The following is a 16,358-nucleotide window of genomic DNA, read 5'->3' on the forward strand; positions in this document are numbered from 1 at the left end:
CCACTGTGCCGCCCAGTCTCCAGATCCACTTTCAGAAATTTATGTAGGATGGAAGTGAGATTGAGGTGGTTTAGAAGAGAGATCCAGGGTATATTGGGAAAAGAATGCTGGAGATGGAGTTGCTAGGGAGAAGGAGAAGAGGAAGACCAAAGATGAGATTTATGGATGTGGTGAAGGAGGACATGAGGTGCTACAGAAAAAAAAAAGATTTGAAGGACAGGAGGAGATGGAGGAACATTAGCCGCTGTGGCGAGCCCTAATGGAGACAGCTGAAAGAAGAAGAACACTCCAGATCGACTTTCAATAACTAATTTGAAGATAAAGTGTTTCCTGAAGGTGAGTCAGAGAAAAATTTGCCCATAGTGAATCAAAAATGGGTGGCACGGTGGTGTAGTGGTTAGCGCTGTCGCCTCACAGCAAGAAGGTCCGGGTTCGAGCCCCGTGGCCGGCGAGGGCCTTCCTGTGTGGAGTTTGCATGTTCTCCCCGTGTCCGTGTGGGTTTCCTCCGGGTGCTCCGGTTTCCCCCACAGTCCAAAGACATGCAGGTTAGGTTAACTGGTGACTCTAAATTGAGCGTAGGTGTGAATGTGAGTGTGAATGGTTGTCTGTGTCTATGTGTCAGCCCTGTGATGACCTGGCGACTTGTCCAGGGTGTACCCCGCCTTTCGCCCGTAGTCAGCTGGGATAGGCTCCAGCTTGCCTGCGACCCTGTAGAACAGGATAAAGCGGCTAGAGATAATGAGATGAGATGAGATGAATCAAAAACATTTTTTTTTCATGAAAAGCAAAAAATGCTGGCGTACTTACACTCCAGGCCAGGAGGTGGCGGTAATACACTTTAACGTTGGATGTTAACATATTTTAATTCAAGAAGAAGAACGCTAGAGGGCGCTTATTTCCGGTGTGGAAGTTGTTTCGGCGGTAAATACAAATAAAGCAAGACGTTGCTAATGTAAAACGTATTTGTAAGTTATCTGAACCATCTTTGAATATTTTTTGAGCATTTTATTTTGGTAAATGTTAGTTAAACGAAGAGGATTTGTACGGAAATTTCTAGCTAGTCTGTGTACTGAGTTGCTCTTGGAGTGGAGGATTAGCTAGTCAGCTAGTTTCCTGTTTGCAGTAGTTGACTTACACTACCGTTCAAAAGTTTGGGGTCACTTTGAAATGTCCTTATTTTTTGAAAGAAAAGCACTGTTCTTTTCAATGAAGATCACTTTAAACTAATCAGAAATCCACTCTATACATTGCTAATGTGGTAAATGACTATTCTAGCTGCAAATGTCTGGTTTTTGGTGCAATATCTCCATAGGTGTATAGAGGCCCATTTCCAGCAACTCTCACTCCAGTGTTCTAATGGTACAATGTGTTTGCTCATTGCCTCAGAAGGCTAATGGATGATTAGAAAACCCTTGTACAATCATGTTAGCACAGCTGAAAACAGTTGAGCTCTTTAGAGAAGCTATAAAACTGACCTTCCTTTGAGCAGATTGAGTTTCTGGAGCATCACATTTGTGGGGTCGATTAAATGCTCAAAATGGCCAGAAAAACGTCTTGACTATATTTTCTATTCATTTTACAACTTATGGTGGTAAATAAAAGTGTGACTTTTCATGGAAAACCCACAAAATTGTCTGGGTGACCCCAAACTTTTGAACGGTAGTGTAGTTCTGTTTTGTTAACATCTTCTGGTGTGCAGGTTGTGATGCTGCAGTGTCCAGACTCATCAGTAGGTAAAGGAGACAGTCTCCATCAGCAAGGTACACATCTCTCTTCAGATTTTATACTGTATGTCATGACATTTTGTGGAGACCTGACCATCACACTCATCTTTAGTTGTTCCCAAAACTGTTAGAAGCACAGTTGGATCAGAGCCTCCAAAATCTAGTGGAGAGCCCTGTCAGAAGAGTGGAGGTTCTGATAACAGCAAAGAGAGACTAAATCTCGAATGGGATAAGATAAGATGGCCTTTTATTATCCCATAAGGGGAAATTTACATTGTTACAGCAGCAAAATATATAAAGAGAAAAAGATAAAGGCAGTGAAGGCATATTTGCCAACTTTTCAAAATTCTCATGGGGGAGAAAAGTGCGTGAACGACATTTTCAATTGGACGAGGGTCTGATGCGTGTTTGAAATGATAAAAACGGTGGATCCCAATTAATTGCAAACCATTTGAAATTTATACAGTTAGAGTTTTTGAATTGTTGATATCTCATCTCATTATCTCTAGCCGCTTTATCCTGTTCTACAGGGTCGCAGACAAGCTGGAGCCTATCCCAGCTGACTACGGGCGAAAGGCGGGGTACACCCTGGACAAGTCACCAGGTCATCACAGGGCTGACACATAGACACAGACAACCATTCACACTCACATTCACACCTACGCTCAATTTAGAGTCACCAGTTAACCTAACCTGCATGTCTTTGGACTGTGGGGGAAACCGGAGCACCCGGAGGAAACCCACGCGGACACAGGGAGGACATGCAAACTCCGCGCAGAAAGGCCCTCGTCGGCCACAGGGCTCGAACCCGGACCTTCTTGCTGTGAGGCGACAGCGCTAACCACTACACCACCATGCCACCTGAGAGCTATATCATCATATATAAATTAAATTTTAATAAGATTTGATCAAAATCGTAACAACTCAATTAAATAAATATTGCACTGTCTTAGTACTACTAAAAATGCATCTCTCTCACTAAACACTTTCCAACAGAATTTTGAAAAAAGCACTAGGAATCCTATCGGAATGCATCATTTGCCAACTTTGAAAGTTTTCAAACAAAATTTTAAAAACGGCACTATAAATACTACCATACTATCAAAATATACTCCACAAAGAAATTCACTCGAACGCAAAATTTTAGTACTACCAAAATACTCACTAATAATCTTTCACTTAAAACTTTAAAACTCTATCAAAAGCAATCACTTTCCAGATAATTCACTTGTAAACTTTCAAACATAAATTCAAAATAGCATTAAGACACGACCACACTATTCAAATACACTCATCGAACAAATTCGATAGTTACGGCTACCCGACCCAGCATTAAAAATTTTCCAACTGAAATAAATTCACGAGACCTGGATGTAAACATACAGACTTCTAAACTTTGACCTGTGCGGTCAACTAATTGCTTACCTTGCAAAATGCGTTGGTCTGGCTGGTCAAACATTTGCTTATCCATGGAAATCCATTCTCCTCTGCAACCTGGTATTTGCATTCATATTTTTGCCATTTGGTATTTGGTTTAGTGGCCATGATGAATGACTGCTTGTAAAAAAAAATGTCGGACAGCCTGGGTGAATCCGACATTATGGAAGTGACTGTCATTCTGTTCGTTGACTGGTTAAATCAGTTGACGTCAGCAGTTTTTCTCTTACAATTCTGATTGGACATAATCGGGAGTATTTTTAACTTGGCGGTCGGGATTTCCCAAAACCGCGAGATTATCCAGTTTTTAATAAATACAATCGGGAGACGGCGGCTAAAATCGGGAGCCTCCCACCAAAATTGGGAGGGTTGGCAAGTATGTGAAGGAGTAGTGCAAAAGTACTAAGTGTACAGAAAAGGATATACAGTCAAGCCGGAAAGTCTGCACGCCCCTTTCACCTTCTCTCTGTTTTATTACGTTACAGACTTATTCTACAATAGATTGAGTTCATTTTTTGTCACAAAATAGCCCATAATGACAAAGTGAAAGTAGGTTTTTAGAAACTATGCAATTTTATTTTACTGACAAAAATAGGTTATTTAGGGGTTACATATCTGTACACACCCTTAGCCGAATACTTGGTTGATGCACCTTTGTGGCAGCAATTACAGCTTCAAGGCGTCTTGGGAAAGAAGCTACAAGCTTGGCACACTTGTTTCTGGACATTTTTGCCCATTCTTCTTGGCATGTCCTTGCAAGCTCTGTCAGTTTGGATGGGGAGCATCGGTACGCAGCCATTTTCAGCTCCTTCCACAGATGTTCAATTAGATTCTGGCCGGGCCACTCAAGGATATTTTACAGACTTTCTCCGAAGCCACTCCTTTGTTCTCTTGGCTGTGTGCTTCGGGTTGTTGTCATGTTGGAAGCAGGGTTTTTTCTAGAAAAATTTAGTATGAGGGTGCTCACCATGGCGAGGGAGCGAAGCGGGGGGGGGGGATGGTGCCGTTGTCCCCCCCCACCGTGCAAAGCCTTTGAAAAATGCTCCAATGGGACATTCTGAGGCTGAGAGGGAAATTGTAACAAATTGTCTGTCAACATTGAAAAAGAGAGAAGTAATCATCTTCTGCCCCGGACAGTCTTTGGCTTTCTTCCGCTTCGTGCCGCGGGATGACATCTTTAAATGCCCAAGTGTCAACAAAAACAACTCGCGAACTAAACTACTTCTGTCAAAAATTCCTGCGCCGGTGGGTGAAAGGTCATTCAGTCTCAAGAAATCTCGCTCTACAAGTCAGCTGACCTTGTATGTAACCCATGTCAAATCTCGCGAGAGCAGCCGCGACAAGTAAACAACTAAACAATATGGCGCCTCAGTCTGGAAAACGCCAATTCGGATTGTTTTTGCACCGTCTGGCGGTGTATCTACTATGATTGGAATATTTTTGGAGCAATTATAACGTATTTGATGATCAGACACATTGTCACGTAGTGTTGCTGGGATGTTTTCACAGAGTCGGTAAGGGGGCGCACGCTGAGAGTAAGAGGGCGCAGCGCCCCTGTTCCCCCGTTTAGACGAAAGCCTGGGAAGGTAAACCTTCACCCCAGTCTGAGGTCCAGAGCGCTCTGGAGCAGGTTTTCTTCAAGGATCTCGGTGTACGGGGGCGTCGTGGCTCAGGTGGTTGGGGCGCCGTGCCGTGAATGCGGGCGACCCGGGTTCGGTTCCGGCCCGGGGTCGTTTCCCGATCCCTTCCCGTCTCTCTCTCTCTCCCGCTCGTTTCCTGTCTCTACACTGTCCTATCCAATGAAGGTGCAAAAAGCCCAAAAAAATATCTTTAAAAAAAAAAAAAAAGGATCTCGGTGTACTTGGCTGCATCCATCTTTCCCTCTATCGGAACTAGTCGCTCCATTCCTGCTGCTGAAAAACATCCCCACATCATGATGCTGCCACTGCCATGCTTCACTGTAGGGATGGCATTAGCCAGGTGATGAGCGGTGGCTGGTTTCCTCCAGATGTGACGCTTGGTATCCAGACCAGAAAGTTCAATTTTGGTTTCATCAGACCAGAGAATCTTGTTTGTCATGGTTTGAGAGTCCTCTAGGTCCTTTTTGGCAAACTCCAAGCGAGCGGTCATGTGCCTTTTACTAAGGAGTGGCTTCCGTCTGGCCACTCTACCATAAAGGCCTGATTTGTGGAGTGCTGCCTGGATGGTTGATCTTCTGAAAGGTTCTCCAATCTCCACAACGATATGCTGGAGCTCTATCAGAGTGACCCTCGGGTTCCTGCTCACCTCTCTGGCCAAGGCCCGTCTTCCCCGATCACTCTGTTTGGCCGGGCAGCCAGATCTAGGAAGGTTCTTGGAGGTTCCAAACTTTTTCCATTTACAAATGATGGTGGCCACTGTGCTCTTTGGGACCTGTAAAGCTACAGCAATTTTTCTGCACCCTTCTCCAGATCTATGCCTTGACACAATCCTGTTTCTGAGCTCTGCAGATAATTCCTTTGACCCCATGGCTTGGAGTTTGCTCTGACATGCTCTGTCAACTGTGGGACTTTATATAGGCAGGTCTTGGCAATCCCCAATCATGTCCGATCAATTGAATTTACCACAAGTGGACTCCAGTTAAGTTGTAGAAACATCTCAAGCAGCATCACTGGAAACAAAATGCACCTCAGCTCACTTTTGGGTGTCATATCAAAGGGTGTGCACACTTGCACACATTTTTGATTTTTAATAAATTAGCACAAATGTCTAAAAACCTGCTTTCACTTTGTCATTATGGGCTATTTTGTGTAGAATTTTGTGACAAAAAATGAACTCAATCTAAGTCTGTAACATGATAAAACGTGGAGAAGGTGAAAGGGGTGTGCAGACTTTCCGGCTTGACTGCGTATAAAAAAAAATAAACTACAAATTTAGAGATGGAAAAAAAAAATTAACAAATTTGCACAAATTATTTATATATGCATATGCACGCGCATGCATGCATAAATTGACAGGTTTACAGGTCGCTGTAACGTACTGATGCTGATGGTCAGTGCACACGGTTTAAGTTCAGAGGGGTTTCTATGGATGTAGAAGTGATCTGGACAGTATTTGTTCATTCTTGTGAGGAGCGTCTGGTGCTGTGCTTGATGAGGTGCCGGTTGTACAGTCTCCCAGCAGTAGGGAGGAAGGAGTTGCTATATCTCTCCTTAACACACCGCAGATGGAGCTGGTCACTGAAGGAGCTGCCCAGTGCTGCTACTGTTTCCTGCAGTGGATGGGAGGTGTTCGCTATTAAGGATGACAACTTGGCCAACATCCTCCTCTCTCCCACTACATCCACTGAGTCCAGTGCACAGCCCAGGACAGATCCTGTCTTCCTGATCAGTTTAAGTTTTTTCCTCTCTGCTGTTGTGATCCTGCTCTCAAGAGTGTGATGGTCAGGTGTCCAGTAATGTACTGTATTTGTATGCATTCTTTATATGTCTCTCGCTCTTCTTGGTTTTTTTTTTCCCCTTCAGTTTTGTCTGCTTTCCCGCTGTGCGATCTGAACGAGGATGATCTGATCCAGAACCCTCTGTTCTGTAAGCTCCTGGCCACTCTGTCACAGCATGTAGATCGCACCGGACTGACTTTACCGTTGAGAAAAGAGCTGGAAAAGGTGGTTATGATTTGGTTCGGCATAGACGTGTGTAAATGTTGGTGTGGTTTTTTTTTTTTGGCAGGAATTAATTTAGATGACTCACTGACACTACGAGACAGCGAGGTTGTTGGTGTCGAGGTCTGTTTGTGGCTGAGAAATTGTGATCTATAACGAAACGATTTCCCATGCAGGCAGAGAAGGAGCTCCGGTTGCAGAAGTTGGGATGGCTCCGTTTGGAAAGCATACACAGAATCCTGCAAGAGATGGTGCAGGAACATCGCTTCAGACAGCAGAACCACTCCACTGCAGCACCAGCTGAGGACACGGTAGGAGCTGTGCCATCATTAGCCATCATTGGTTATTGTGGTGTGACTGTGCATGTTGGATATTTGCTGTCGTATTTATAGTTGGGTTGTAATAACGTGTGTAGATGGGTGACAGATTAAAGGAAAAAACAGGAGTGTCTTTTTAGTGCAGTGTTGGGGTGCGCAATTCTTCTGAAACATGTTCCTTCAGTTGGTGTTATGATGATGATAGAGAGTGCTGTCTCACAGCGCGACAGAATCACCCAAAACATTTAGTGAGCTCGTGCCTTGTGGATGGAGGCGGAGTCATCCCAGAAGAAACCACACCCACCAGCAGGACACATTAACTTTTAAACCCACTTACCCTGGGAGGCAAGTGGGGGTTAATTTCCACTTGCCCCCTATTTTGTGAGTACCACTTTTTTTTTTTTTAAATAGGAAAACCATAGAATAGTTGTGAATTGCAACACAAAATGAAGATATCACACTGAGTTGGACTTCGGTTATTGATTAAGTTGATTATTTTTTTTTAAAGATTTTTTTTGGGCTTTTTTCACCTTTATTGGATAGGACAGTGTAGAGACAGGAAATGAGCGGGAGAGAGATGGGGAGGGATCGGGAAATGACCTCGGGTCGGAATCGAACCCCGGTCCCCGGATTTATGGTATGGCGCCTTATCCACCTGAGCCACGACGCCCCCAAGTTGATTATTAAGTTTGGTAATTGGTTACTTTTTACTTCTAATGGACAATAACAATTTTATCCAAAATAGTTTTTCCTGCCTTAGTCGATTTACTTCCATTTCACACGCATGCAGCTGTTGTAAAGTTCAGTGTGTTTGTGTAGAACTCTCTGACTGTAGGTTCATTACTCGATAATGTAGAAATCATAAAACAGAAATCTATATAAAAGTTTGTAGGAAGAAAACAATAGGGTGCCAAGACTTTTGAACAGTGAGTTTTGAATATATATATATATATATATATATATATATCCCCTCCACCTCTAGGTTAAAAAAAAAAAGGGCTGCGTCATGAAAGACAGGATAATGTTTGAGTTTAAAATGATTGTGTGTAGGTTGTGGGTGTTTTATAGAGACCTGGCAACCTGTAACTGAATCAGTGCAGCCGGTCTGTCATGATGCAGCGCTGGGACATTTTTATTTTTTTTTAATAAACCTAGAGGTGGATGATATAACAAAAAAAATCTAAATGTTTTGCATAGCACTGTGTTCCTCTGATAACAGAAACAAAGCTCCAGCTCTCTCTGCTCTTAATCTGTTCTGTTCTTTCAGGATTTATCGCACGTCACTCCTTGATTTTTATTTATTTATTTATTTATTTATTTATTTATTTAACTGCCTGAGTTGCGATAAGGCACCATACCATAAATCCGGGGACCCAGGTTCGATTCCGACCCGAGGTCATTTCCTGATCCCTCCCCGTCTCTCTCTCCCGCTCATTTCCTGTCTCTACACTGTCCTATCCAATAAAGGTGAAAAAAGCCCAAAAAAAATCTAAAAAAAAAAAAATGCCCGTGTTGTTTGAAACCAATTTGGGTTTTCTGTGTCGAATAAGGAAGCAGCTTCACTTGTAAGAAAATCTCAAACTTTCATGAAGGAGCTAACTCGAATGCGAGCGAAAAAAATAATAATAAAACGAGATTCTTAAGCAAACTCTTCCATCCTCACTTCCGACTTTGTTTTTGTAAAATGCATTTTAAATACAATCATGAATTTCTCTGGCATTTTTAGGCTGAGCTCCTCTCCTTGTATTCTTTAACCATTTATTTCCTTGTTATTCTTGAAGCATTTGCTTCTATTTGTTAGCATTTTTCTTGATAGCGGGGAGACAGTAATGCCTTTTATCTATTTTTCTGTTTGAAGAAGTAAAAACAGTGCAAAAATTAACCATATTGAAGACAGATTAAGTCTTGCTTGCATGAAAGACGGTGTCTGTCTGACCCCAGCTGTAATTATCATGTGATGCGTGACGTAATGCACAAGGGGTCTATAAACAGTATGTCTACCATACTACAACAGCAGGGGGATATAAAATAACTTGCAGAGCAGGAAATGAAACTGAGACTAAGAAAACAGCCAAGACATAATGGCGGATATGTAGTGAGAGACGCTTTTAGGAACTGAAATAAAAGATCAAAAAGCCTAATTTTTGTGGTGTGAGTTCGTAATATATGCTCATTCCGACTTGCCCGGTTGGGCGTTTCGAGGACATATCCCACTTGCCCGACTGCATATTTCACTTGTCCCGGGCAATCGGGCAGTCCTTAATGTCAAGCTCTGACCAGGATAGAAACTGATGCTCTTTTATGCGGGATAAAGGTGATCAGGCAGAAGAATTATTTTTAATTGATTTGCAGTGATGCTTCACTCTAAGGGGATGGGTGGAGTCAAGTCATATGAGCAAAAGTAAATGCCCTCAAGTCATAATATCATCATAGCCACCCCCCCCCCCCCCCCCCCTTAAATTGTAATCTGTTTATAGTGATTTTTAGATATTGTAAATGTGATTTTTAAAATATTGGTTATGGATATTGATCCTGACCTGAAGAACAAATTTAGATGAATATGAACAAGTGAGGGTGGCACGGTGGTGTAGTGGTTAGCGCTGTCGCCTCACAGCAAGAAGGTCCGGGTTCGAGCCCCGTAGCCGGCGAGGGCCTTTCTGTGCGGAGTTTGCATGTTCTCCCCGTGTCCGCGTGGGTTTCCTCCGGGTGCTCCGGTTTCCCCCACAGTCCAAAGACATGCAGGTTAGGTTAACTGGTGACTCTAAATTGAGCGTAGGTGTGAATGTGAGTGTGAATGGTTGTCTGTGTCTATGTGTCAGCCCTGTGATGACCTGGCGACTTGTCCAGGGTGTACCCCGCCTTTCGCCCGTAGTCAGCTGGGATAGGATCCAGCTTGCCTGCGACCCTGTAGAACAGGATAAAGCGGCTACAGATAATGAGATGAGATGAACAAGTGAAAATAATTTGGTTGGGTTTCTTGACTTGAACAGATTAAGACTTTGCGATTGTGAGTCCGTGTTGTGACACACGCGCGCGCTCAAAAAAGCTCCTGTTTAACAGGCTTTAGGTTTAGTTTTACGATGGTTGTTGTTATTAGTTAATCCAGTAATTGATAATGCATGGATACAAAATGACCATTAACTCTTTCCATCAGAAAATTTCATTTATGTTTGTTTAAACTGATTCAGTTGGAATTCTCTTTTCAGTTCTACACCACTCTGGAGCGGTGTTTACTCATGGCCCGGTGTGTCCGCCAGCTGGACCCGAGCGGCACCGTCGGCCAAGATCAACCCCTCGTCCTGGGGCTGTCTGCAGAGAAAGTGCTGCGTCAGCTGCCTCCTCAGCAGGTAGGTTTCCATCACATGTAGTCGCCTCTGAACTTAAACACAAACGCGCCAGAGTAAGATGACGTTGTGTAGGAATGTGTGTGTGTGAGTGAAAATGTGGAATTGGAAGCTGTTAATCTGGCCGTTTTCAGTGAGAAATGTTTAATTCATGTTTTTTTCTCTCCCAACAGGATGTGTGGCAAATGAAACAGAGGCTACCGACAGAACTGCAGAAGCACCTGAAGAAGAAACTCTTTAACCTCCTCTCCTACTACCAGCCTGAGTGGGGTAAACAGCTTCTCAAATGCTCTGACTCGGGGAGGAAGCTGGGGCCGGAGCTCTGCCATTGTACAGCGCATGTGATAACGACAATGATAGTTACACTGGCTTTGTGTTTTAGAGAATGACAGCGAGGGTCTCAGGTGTGTGAAACTGTCGAAGCTGCCAGGACTGCTGGAGAGCGAGCGCAGCAGAGCAGAAAGTCTGGCTGAAAAGAACCGAGAGAACGCCACCCTGCTGCAGCGCCAAACTCACGCCTACCTTTCTGTGAGTCAGGGGGAGTCAAGTCTCCCCTCCGCCTTTCTTGCGAGCCAGCCGCACGCCCCCCCCTTTCTTGCGAGCCAGCCGCGCGTCCCCCTCCGCCTTTCCTGCGAGCCAGCCGCGCGCCCCCCTCCGCCTTTCCTGCGAGCCAGCCGCGCGCCCCCCTCCGCCTTTCCTGCGAGCCAGCCGCGCGCCCCCCTCCGCCTTTCCTGCGAGCCAGCCGCGCGCCCCCCCTCCGCCTTTCCTGCGAGCCAGCCCCGCGCGCCCCCCCTCCTCCTTTCCTGCGAGCCAGCCCCGCGCGCCCCCCTCCTCCTTTCCTGCGAGCCAGCCCCGCGCGCCCCCCTCCTCCTTTCCTGCGAGCCAGCCCCGCGCGCCCCCCTCCGCCTTTCCTGCGAGCCAGCCCCGCGCGCCCCCCTCCGCCTTTCCTGCGAGCCAGCCCCGCGCGCCCCCCTCCGCCTTTCCTGCGAGCCAGCCCCGCGCGCCCCCCCCTCCGCCTTTCCTGCGAGCCAGCCCCGCGCGCCCCCCTCCGCCTTTCCTGCGAGCCAGCCCCGCGCGCCCCCCTCCGCCTTTCTTGCGAGCCAGCCCCGCGCGCCCCCCTCCGCCTTTCTTGCGAGCCAGCCCCGCGCGCCCCCCTCCGCCTTTCCTGCGAGCCAGCCCCGCGCGCCCCCCTCCGCCTTTCTTGCGAGTCGAGACACTGAGGTTTTTTTATTTTATTTTAAATCTGTTCATTTTGAGTCTGCTCTCATTCAATTGACTATCTCGGAGTCATCTTTTCAGGTCTCTGAGTCTGCTTTATTAATTAAATCTACTTATTCTGACTGCTTCCTCTGAGTCTGCTTGTTGGCTCTGAGTTTAACTGGTACATGCCGGTTCAGAGATCGTTAGATCATATGACACTGTTGAAAATAGATTTGTATTCCACAGACCTAATGGACTTGGAGTAATGTGATTAAAATGCGCTGACGTCTTGTTGATAGTATTTTTGTTCTGGTAGGAACTGCTGGAATGCATGCAGCTCTTACAGACTCTTGTCCTCGACCTTCGACTCAAAGTGCAGAAAGAACTGGACAGGAAGAAGATTGAATACTTTGAGGCCAAATGTGAGGTTGGAATTCAGAAGATTAGGTATTTTTTCTTTCTTTCTTGCTTTCCTTTTCTTTTAATTGACTTGATCAGCTGAGATGAGTTTCGTGCGTGTCTTTATTTAATCTGATGCCTTAAAGTGCATATCCTGGACCAATTTATTATTTTTTTTTTAATATGAAAGAGTGTCCCTTTACACACTTATCCAGAAGGGTAATTTTGCACAAGGCCATCTGTCTACAGCAGAAAAAAATAAAAAACGCATCTGGAAAAATCCCAAGGGAGTCTGGAGCCAGATTCGTGACATCACGTGCGGAAGCGCCAGCAGGCTGCGAGAGCTTGCACGGATTCAGTGCACAGCCTGTGTAGACCAGGTTTAGCAGCTAGCGATTTTGCATTGAAATATGGAATTGTCACCTGAGCGCAATGTTACTTCACCTTTGGATGAAGAATATAATGAGATGTCAGAATTATTTCTTACCCTGGCAATAGTCAACTTGTGAATTGCCAATTTTCTTGGTCTTTTTCTCGGCTCTGCTTGGTCCTCGGCTTCCGGGTGCCTCGCACGAAGCGCTCCCATTTCTCTCTCATTGTCCGGTCTTTTGGAAAACGATGAGTACTAATCCCATCAAGATTGGTGTTGCTACTGTACACCCTCCTACAATACATCTGTTAACCATTTTAATAATTACACGATAACATTGAAGAAATTTGCAGAAAACCACCAGGTCGTTTTTCTCATAAACAAACCAGCGCTGATGTAGGCTTCAGAAGGAGGCGTCCCGCACGCGACGTCACGAAAATCAATGTTTGATGGGAAATCCAAATGCCAAGTTTTTTCAGAGGCGGACCAAGACTACGTTCAGACTGCACCCTGAAACGACCCATATCCGATTTTTTTTTTTGCCCATATGCGACCTGTATCCGATTTGTTATTGACAATCTGAACGACACAGATCCGATTTTTTTCACATGCGACCCAGGCCGCTTGGATATGTGGTCCTAATTCCGATGCATATCCGTTATTTTCACATGCGACTGCAGTCTGACCGGACAGGTCGCATTCATGCGACCTACACGTCATCAACAAGAGACAAACATCACTATTCTGCGTTGGCTAATCCCGCCTCTTTGGTGGAAAACAACATTTGTACAGTTTTCAGAATTTAAATAGACTTTTTTTATATAATTGATCAAGCTAATGGTGGATTTGGTAGGGACCTGGATGTTGATCTGTTAGCCTGATTAAATAAAACAGTTTCTATAACTGATTTATAACTTAAACCATCCTGTATTACAAGATTGTTCTGGAAATTTCCAGTAATTTGACACCTTCGGTCTCATTAGTCTGCTGCCCACATTAATCAGATTATTGTGCGAGTTCCGCCGCCGCCACAAAAACCACATCGCCGGGTCTCGCCTCATCTCCATAGCAAACTGCACTGGTGTTTCTGCACCTTGAGCCAGCGCTGAGAGAAGTTGCAGAATTCAGCTGGCTATAAACAATCTAAATAAATGTTTATAAAAATGTAGAAAAAGTTTATTAATATGACGAAATAAATATGTGCAAATTATTAAGCCTGAATTAAGAGTTTGGTAATACAGCGGCCGTATCCCAAATGACTGCCTACTGAAGCTCGAGTGCACTATATAGAGTTTAAAAATCCATTACTTCCTAGTAACATGTAGTGCACTTATATAGAAATTAGAGAGACATTTAGGAGTCAACCCTCGTTACCAGGCTACACGTTTTCATTTCAGTTCAGAAACAAAAACACACACGAGACCTCACACTTTAACACTAACCAGATAATTAAACAAACAAACAAAAAAAAGAAATCATTAAACTTGAAGAGTGCGCTTTTTTTTTTTTTTGTTTACGTATTAGGTAGACGTGCTTATTACGTGTCAATTTGCGCATGCGGGACACTTTTGGGTCGTTTTCCGTTCATATTGGAGATCGCATACAAGTCTCATATAATTGGTAATGTGAACGGCCTAACAAAAAAATCGGATTTCACAACAAATCGGATATGGGTCGTTTCAGGTTGCAGTCTGAACGTAGTGCAATTCGCCTCAAATGTTTTGGTTTCAACTGAATTTTTCTGGTATTGCGGAAGGTAAAAAAATTGTGCAAAACGTGACAGATATTTGACCAAAGTTTAATATATAATAGGAGAATTACATTGATCTTGCTCCTGAACTTACCTGTGATATGCACTTTAATTATGGCACTAATGTCATCGTGTGTCTGCAGGGCAGAGATGCTTGAAGTGCAGCTCGATACTTACACACGAGATAAGATAGCAGCGCATCAGAAAATCACGTGAGTAACCATCATTCCAACTTTCTTTCAGGATAAACCAAACAGATACAGTGCACTTGTCTCTATTTCCATTTTATCTTCCCTTCCTTTCCCTTTTGCTTTCCATTTGCTCTCCTTTTTTATTTATTCCTTTTTAATTTTGGTTAACTTTTTGCTTTCTTTTTCACCTTGCTCTTTTTCTTTCTTTCCAATATAAAGTTTTTTTTTTTTTTTGCTACAACTTTCACTTTTAATCTTTTTTTTCCCCTCGTCTCAGGGAGAAGCTCACTGCAGAGCTGAAGGCGTGCCAGGTTGAGAAACAGTCGCTGGAGTCCAGACTGGCGTCCTTTGAGATATACGGCAAGGAGTTTGAAGTCCTGGCGGAGGAATATTCCAGACTGCGGCAGGAAGTCGCTACAAAATCCTGGGCACTGAAAGAATTTACAACATGAACCATCAGAGCAAGCAGGCAGAACTAGTACGAGTTAGACCTGATGTTCAAAAGTGCCATACTTTATCAGTAAAGATGAACAGTTGTTACTTTGCTTGTGTCTTTTCCAGATACGCAACTGTTAACAACATAAGAGTTTAAAATTTATTTCGAGTATTAAATTATAACCTAATGACTCAACTCATTGTTAGGATGCCCTTTGGGGGATCTTTTCAGGTTCTCAGCAAATCTGATTAAACTTTCTTCTCTTCCGTGCTGCGTTCAGGGGTAGATTAGATTAGATTGGATTAGATTAGGTTAGGGATATATGTGATATGTATATAGATGAGTTTATAGAGGAATAAAAACATTGAATTTCTTTCTATCAAACTAATGTGTGAAACATTTTCCAGCATTTTTATCTGAGCAAACATTAAAACCTTTCTTGATTTTTTTATTGTTTGTCTTTTGAGGTTATTTTGTAGACCATTACATAGCTAATATAAATACGGCATTGTCACTAAAAGTGAGAGAACACAGTGTAATGCTGAAAATGCAGTTGCTAGAATTATTAAAATACGCAGAGTTTTAATGACTGAAAATTGATTATTTGGATTTGCTGCGTGATTAAAAATAAACATATAAATACAGGTGGAAAAATAAAATGTAATTTTTAAACAAAAGTTCTCTCTCATTCTTTTGAAAGAGGAGGAACATGATGCTGTTTAGCCAGAGCAACATGCAGTACCCCATCTACTCCAGGTATAGTGTTAGGCCAAGTCAAGTTTATTTGTATAGCGCTTTTAACAATAAACATTGTCGCAAAGCAGCTTTACAGAATTTGAACGACTTAAAACATGAGCTAATTTTATCCCTAATCTATTCCCAATGAGCAAGTCTGTGGCGACGGTGGCAAGGAAAAACTCCCTCAGATGACATGAGGAAGAAACCTCGAGAGGAACCAGACTCACAAGGGAACCCATCCTCATTTGGGCAACAACATGACTATAACGTTAACGGTTTTAACATGAAGTCAGTTTTGTTGATGTTATAAACTCTTCATTGATGGAAACTTGAGTGCAAAACTGTTCATGACAACGGTAGTCCTAAAGTTAGCAAGTCAACTGTAGTCCTTTGCCATAAAAGCATTACTGTAAGAGTCCAGAGCGTCCTCCAGGTGTGACTTTCAACTGTCCTCATGGGGCCGTCCTCTACAGGAGCGATGCGATGAGACTCCAACCAGACACAGGGCATCAGGATGGATCAGGCAGGTCAGCATCTCGATTCCAGGACTGACATGTAATTCAGAGGGACAGATTTGGGGAGAGAGAGAGAGAGAGAGAAAACACAGGTTGTGAGGTATGCCCAATGTTACCTGAATAAGTAGGAACAGTATACATATTGCACTGAGTACAAAGCACAACTTTATCACACACTTGTGAAATTTCCTCTCTGCATTTAACCCATCTGCAGCAGTGAACACACACACGTGAGCAATGAGCGCGTGCACACATATCCAGAGCAGTGGGCAGCCATGCTAACAGCGCCCAGGGAGC

The 16,358-nt window shown here is 43.8% G+C and overlaps 1 protein-coding gene across 1 annotated transcript; it reads left to right on the top strand.

Moving 5' to 3' along the window:
• The first annotated feature begins 879 nt into the window (after positions 1–879).
• haus4 (HAUS augmin-like complex, subunit 4) lies at positions 880–15,257 on the top strand. Its single transcript, XM_060913178.1, has 10 exons — positions 880–965; positions 1,700–1,760; positions 6,665–6,804; positions 6,978–7,112; positions 10,325–10,465; positions 10,636–10,732; positions 10,845–10,990; positions 11,979–12,109; positions 14,325–14,393; positions 14,650–15,257. Exons 2-10 carry the CDS (start codon positions 1,706–1,708, stop codon positions 14,822–14,824), a joined length of 1,089 nt encoding a protein of 362 aa, XP_060769161.1. The 5' UTR covers positions 880–965; positions 1,700–1,705; the 3' UTR covers positions 14,825–15,257.
• The last annotated feature ends 1,101 nt before the right edge of the window (positions 15,258–16,358 follow it).

The sequence above is a fragment of the Neoarius graeffei genome, chromosome 28 (genome assembly GCF_027579695.1).
Source record: "Neoarius graeffei isolate fNeoGra1 chromosome 28, fNeoGra1.pri, whole genome shotgun sequence".
Classification (NCBI taxonomy): domain Eukaryota; kingdom Metazoa; phylum Chordata; class Actinopteri; order Siluriformes; family Ariidae; genus Neoarius; species Neoarius graeffei.

Excerpts from the sequence above, each read along its gene's own strand:
- haus4 (XM_060913178.1), top strand. The coding sequence starts at position 1,706 with ATGCTGCAGTGTCCAGACTCATCAGTAGGTAAAGGAGACAGTCTCCAT. Across the intron at positions 1,761-6,664 it reads AGACAGTCTCCATCAGCAAG|TTTTGTCTGCTTTCCCGCTG; the intron begins GTACACATCTCT and ends TTTCCCCTTCAG. Across the intron at positions 10,466-10,635 it reads GTCAGCTGCCTCCTCAGCAG|GATGTGTGGCAAATGAAACA; the intron begins GTAGGTTTCCAT and ends CTCTCCCAACAG.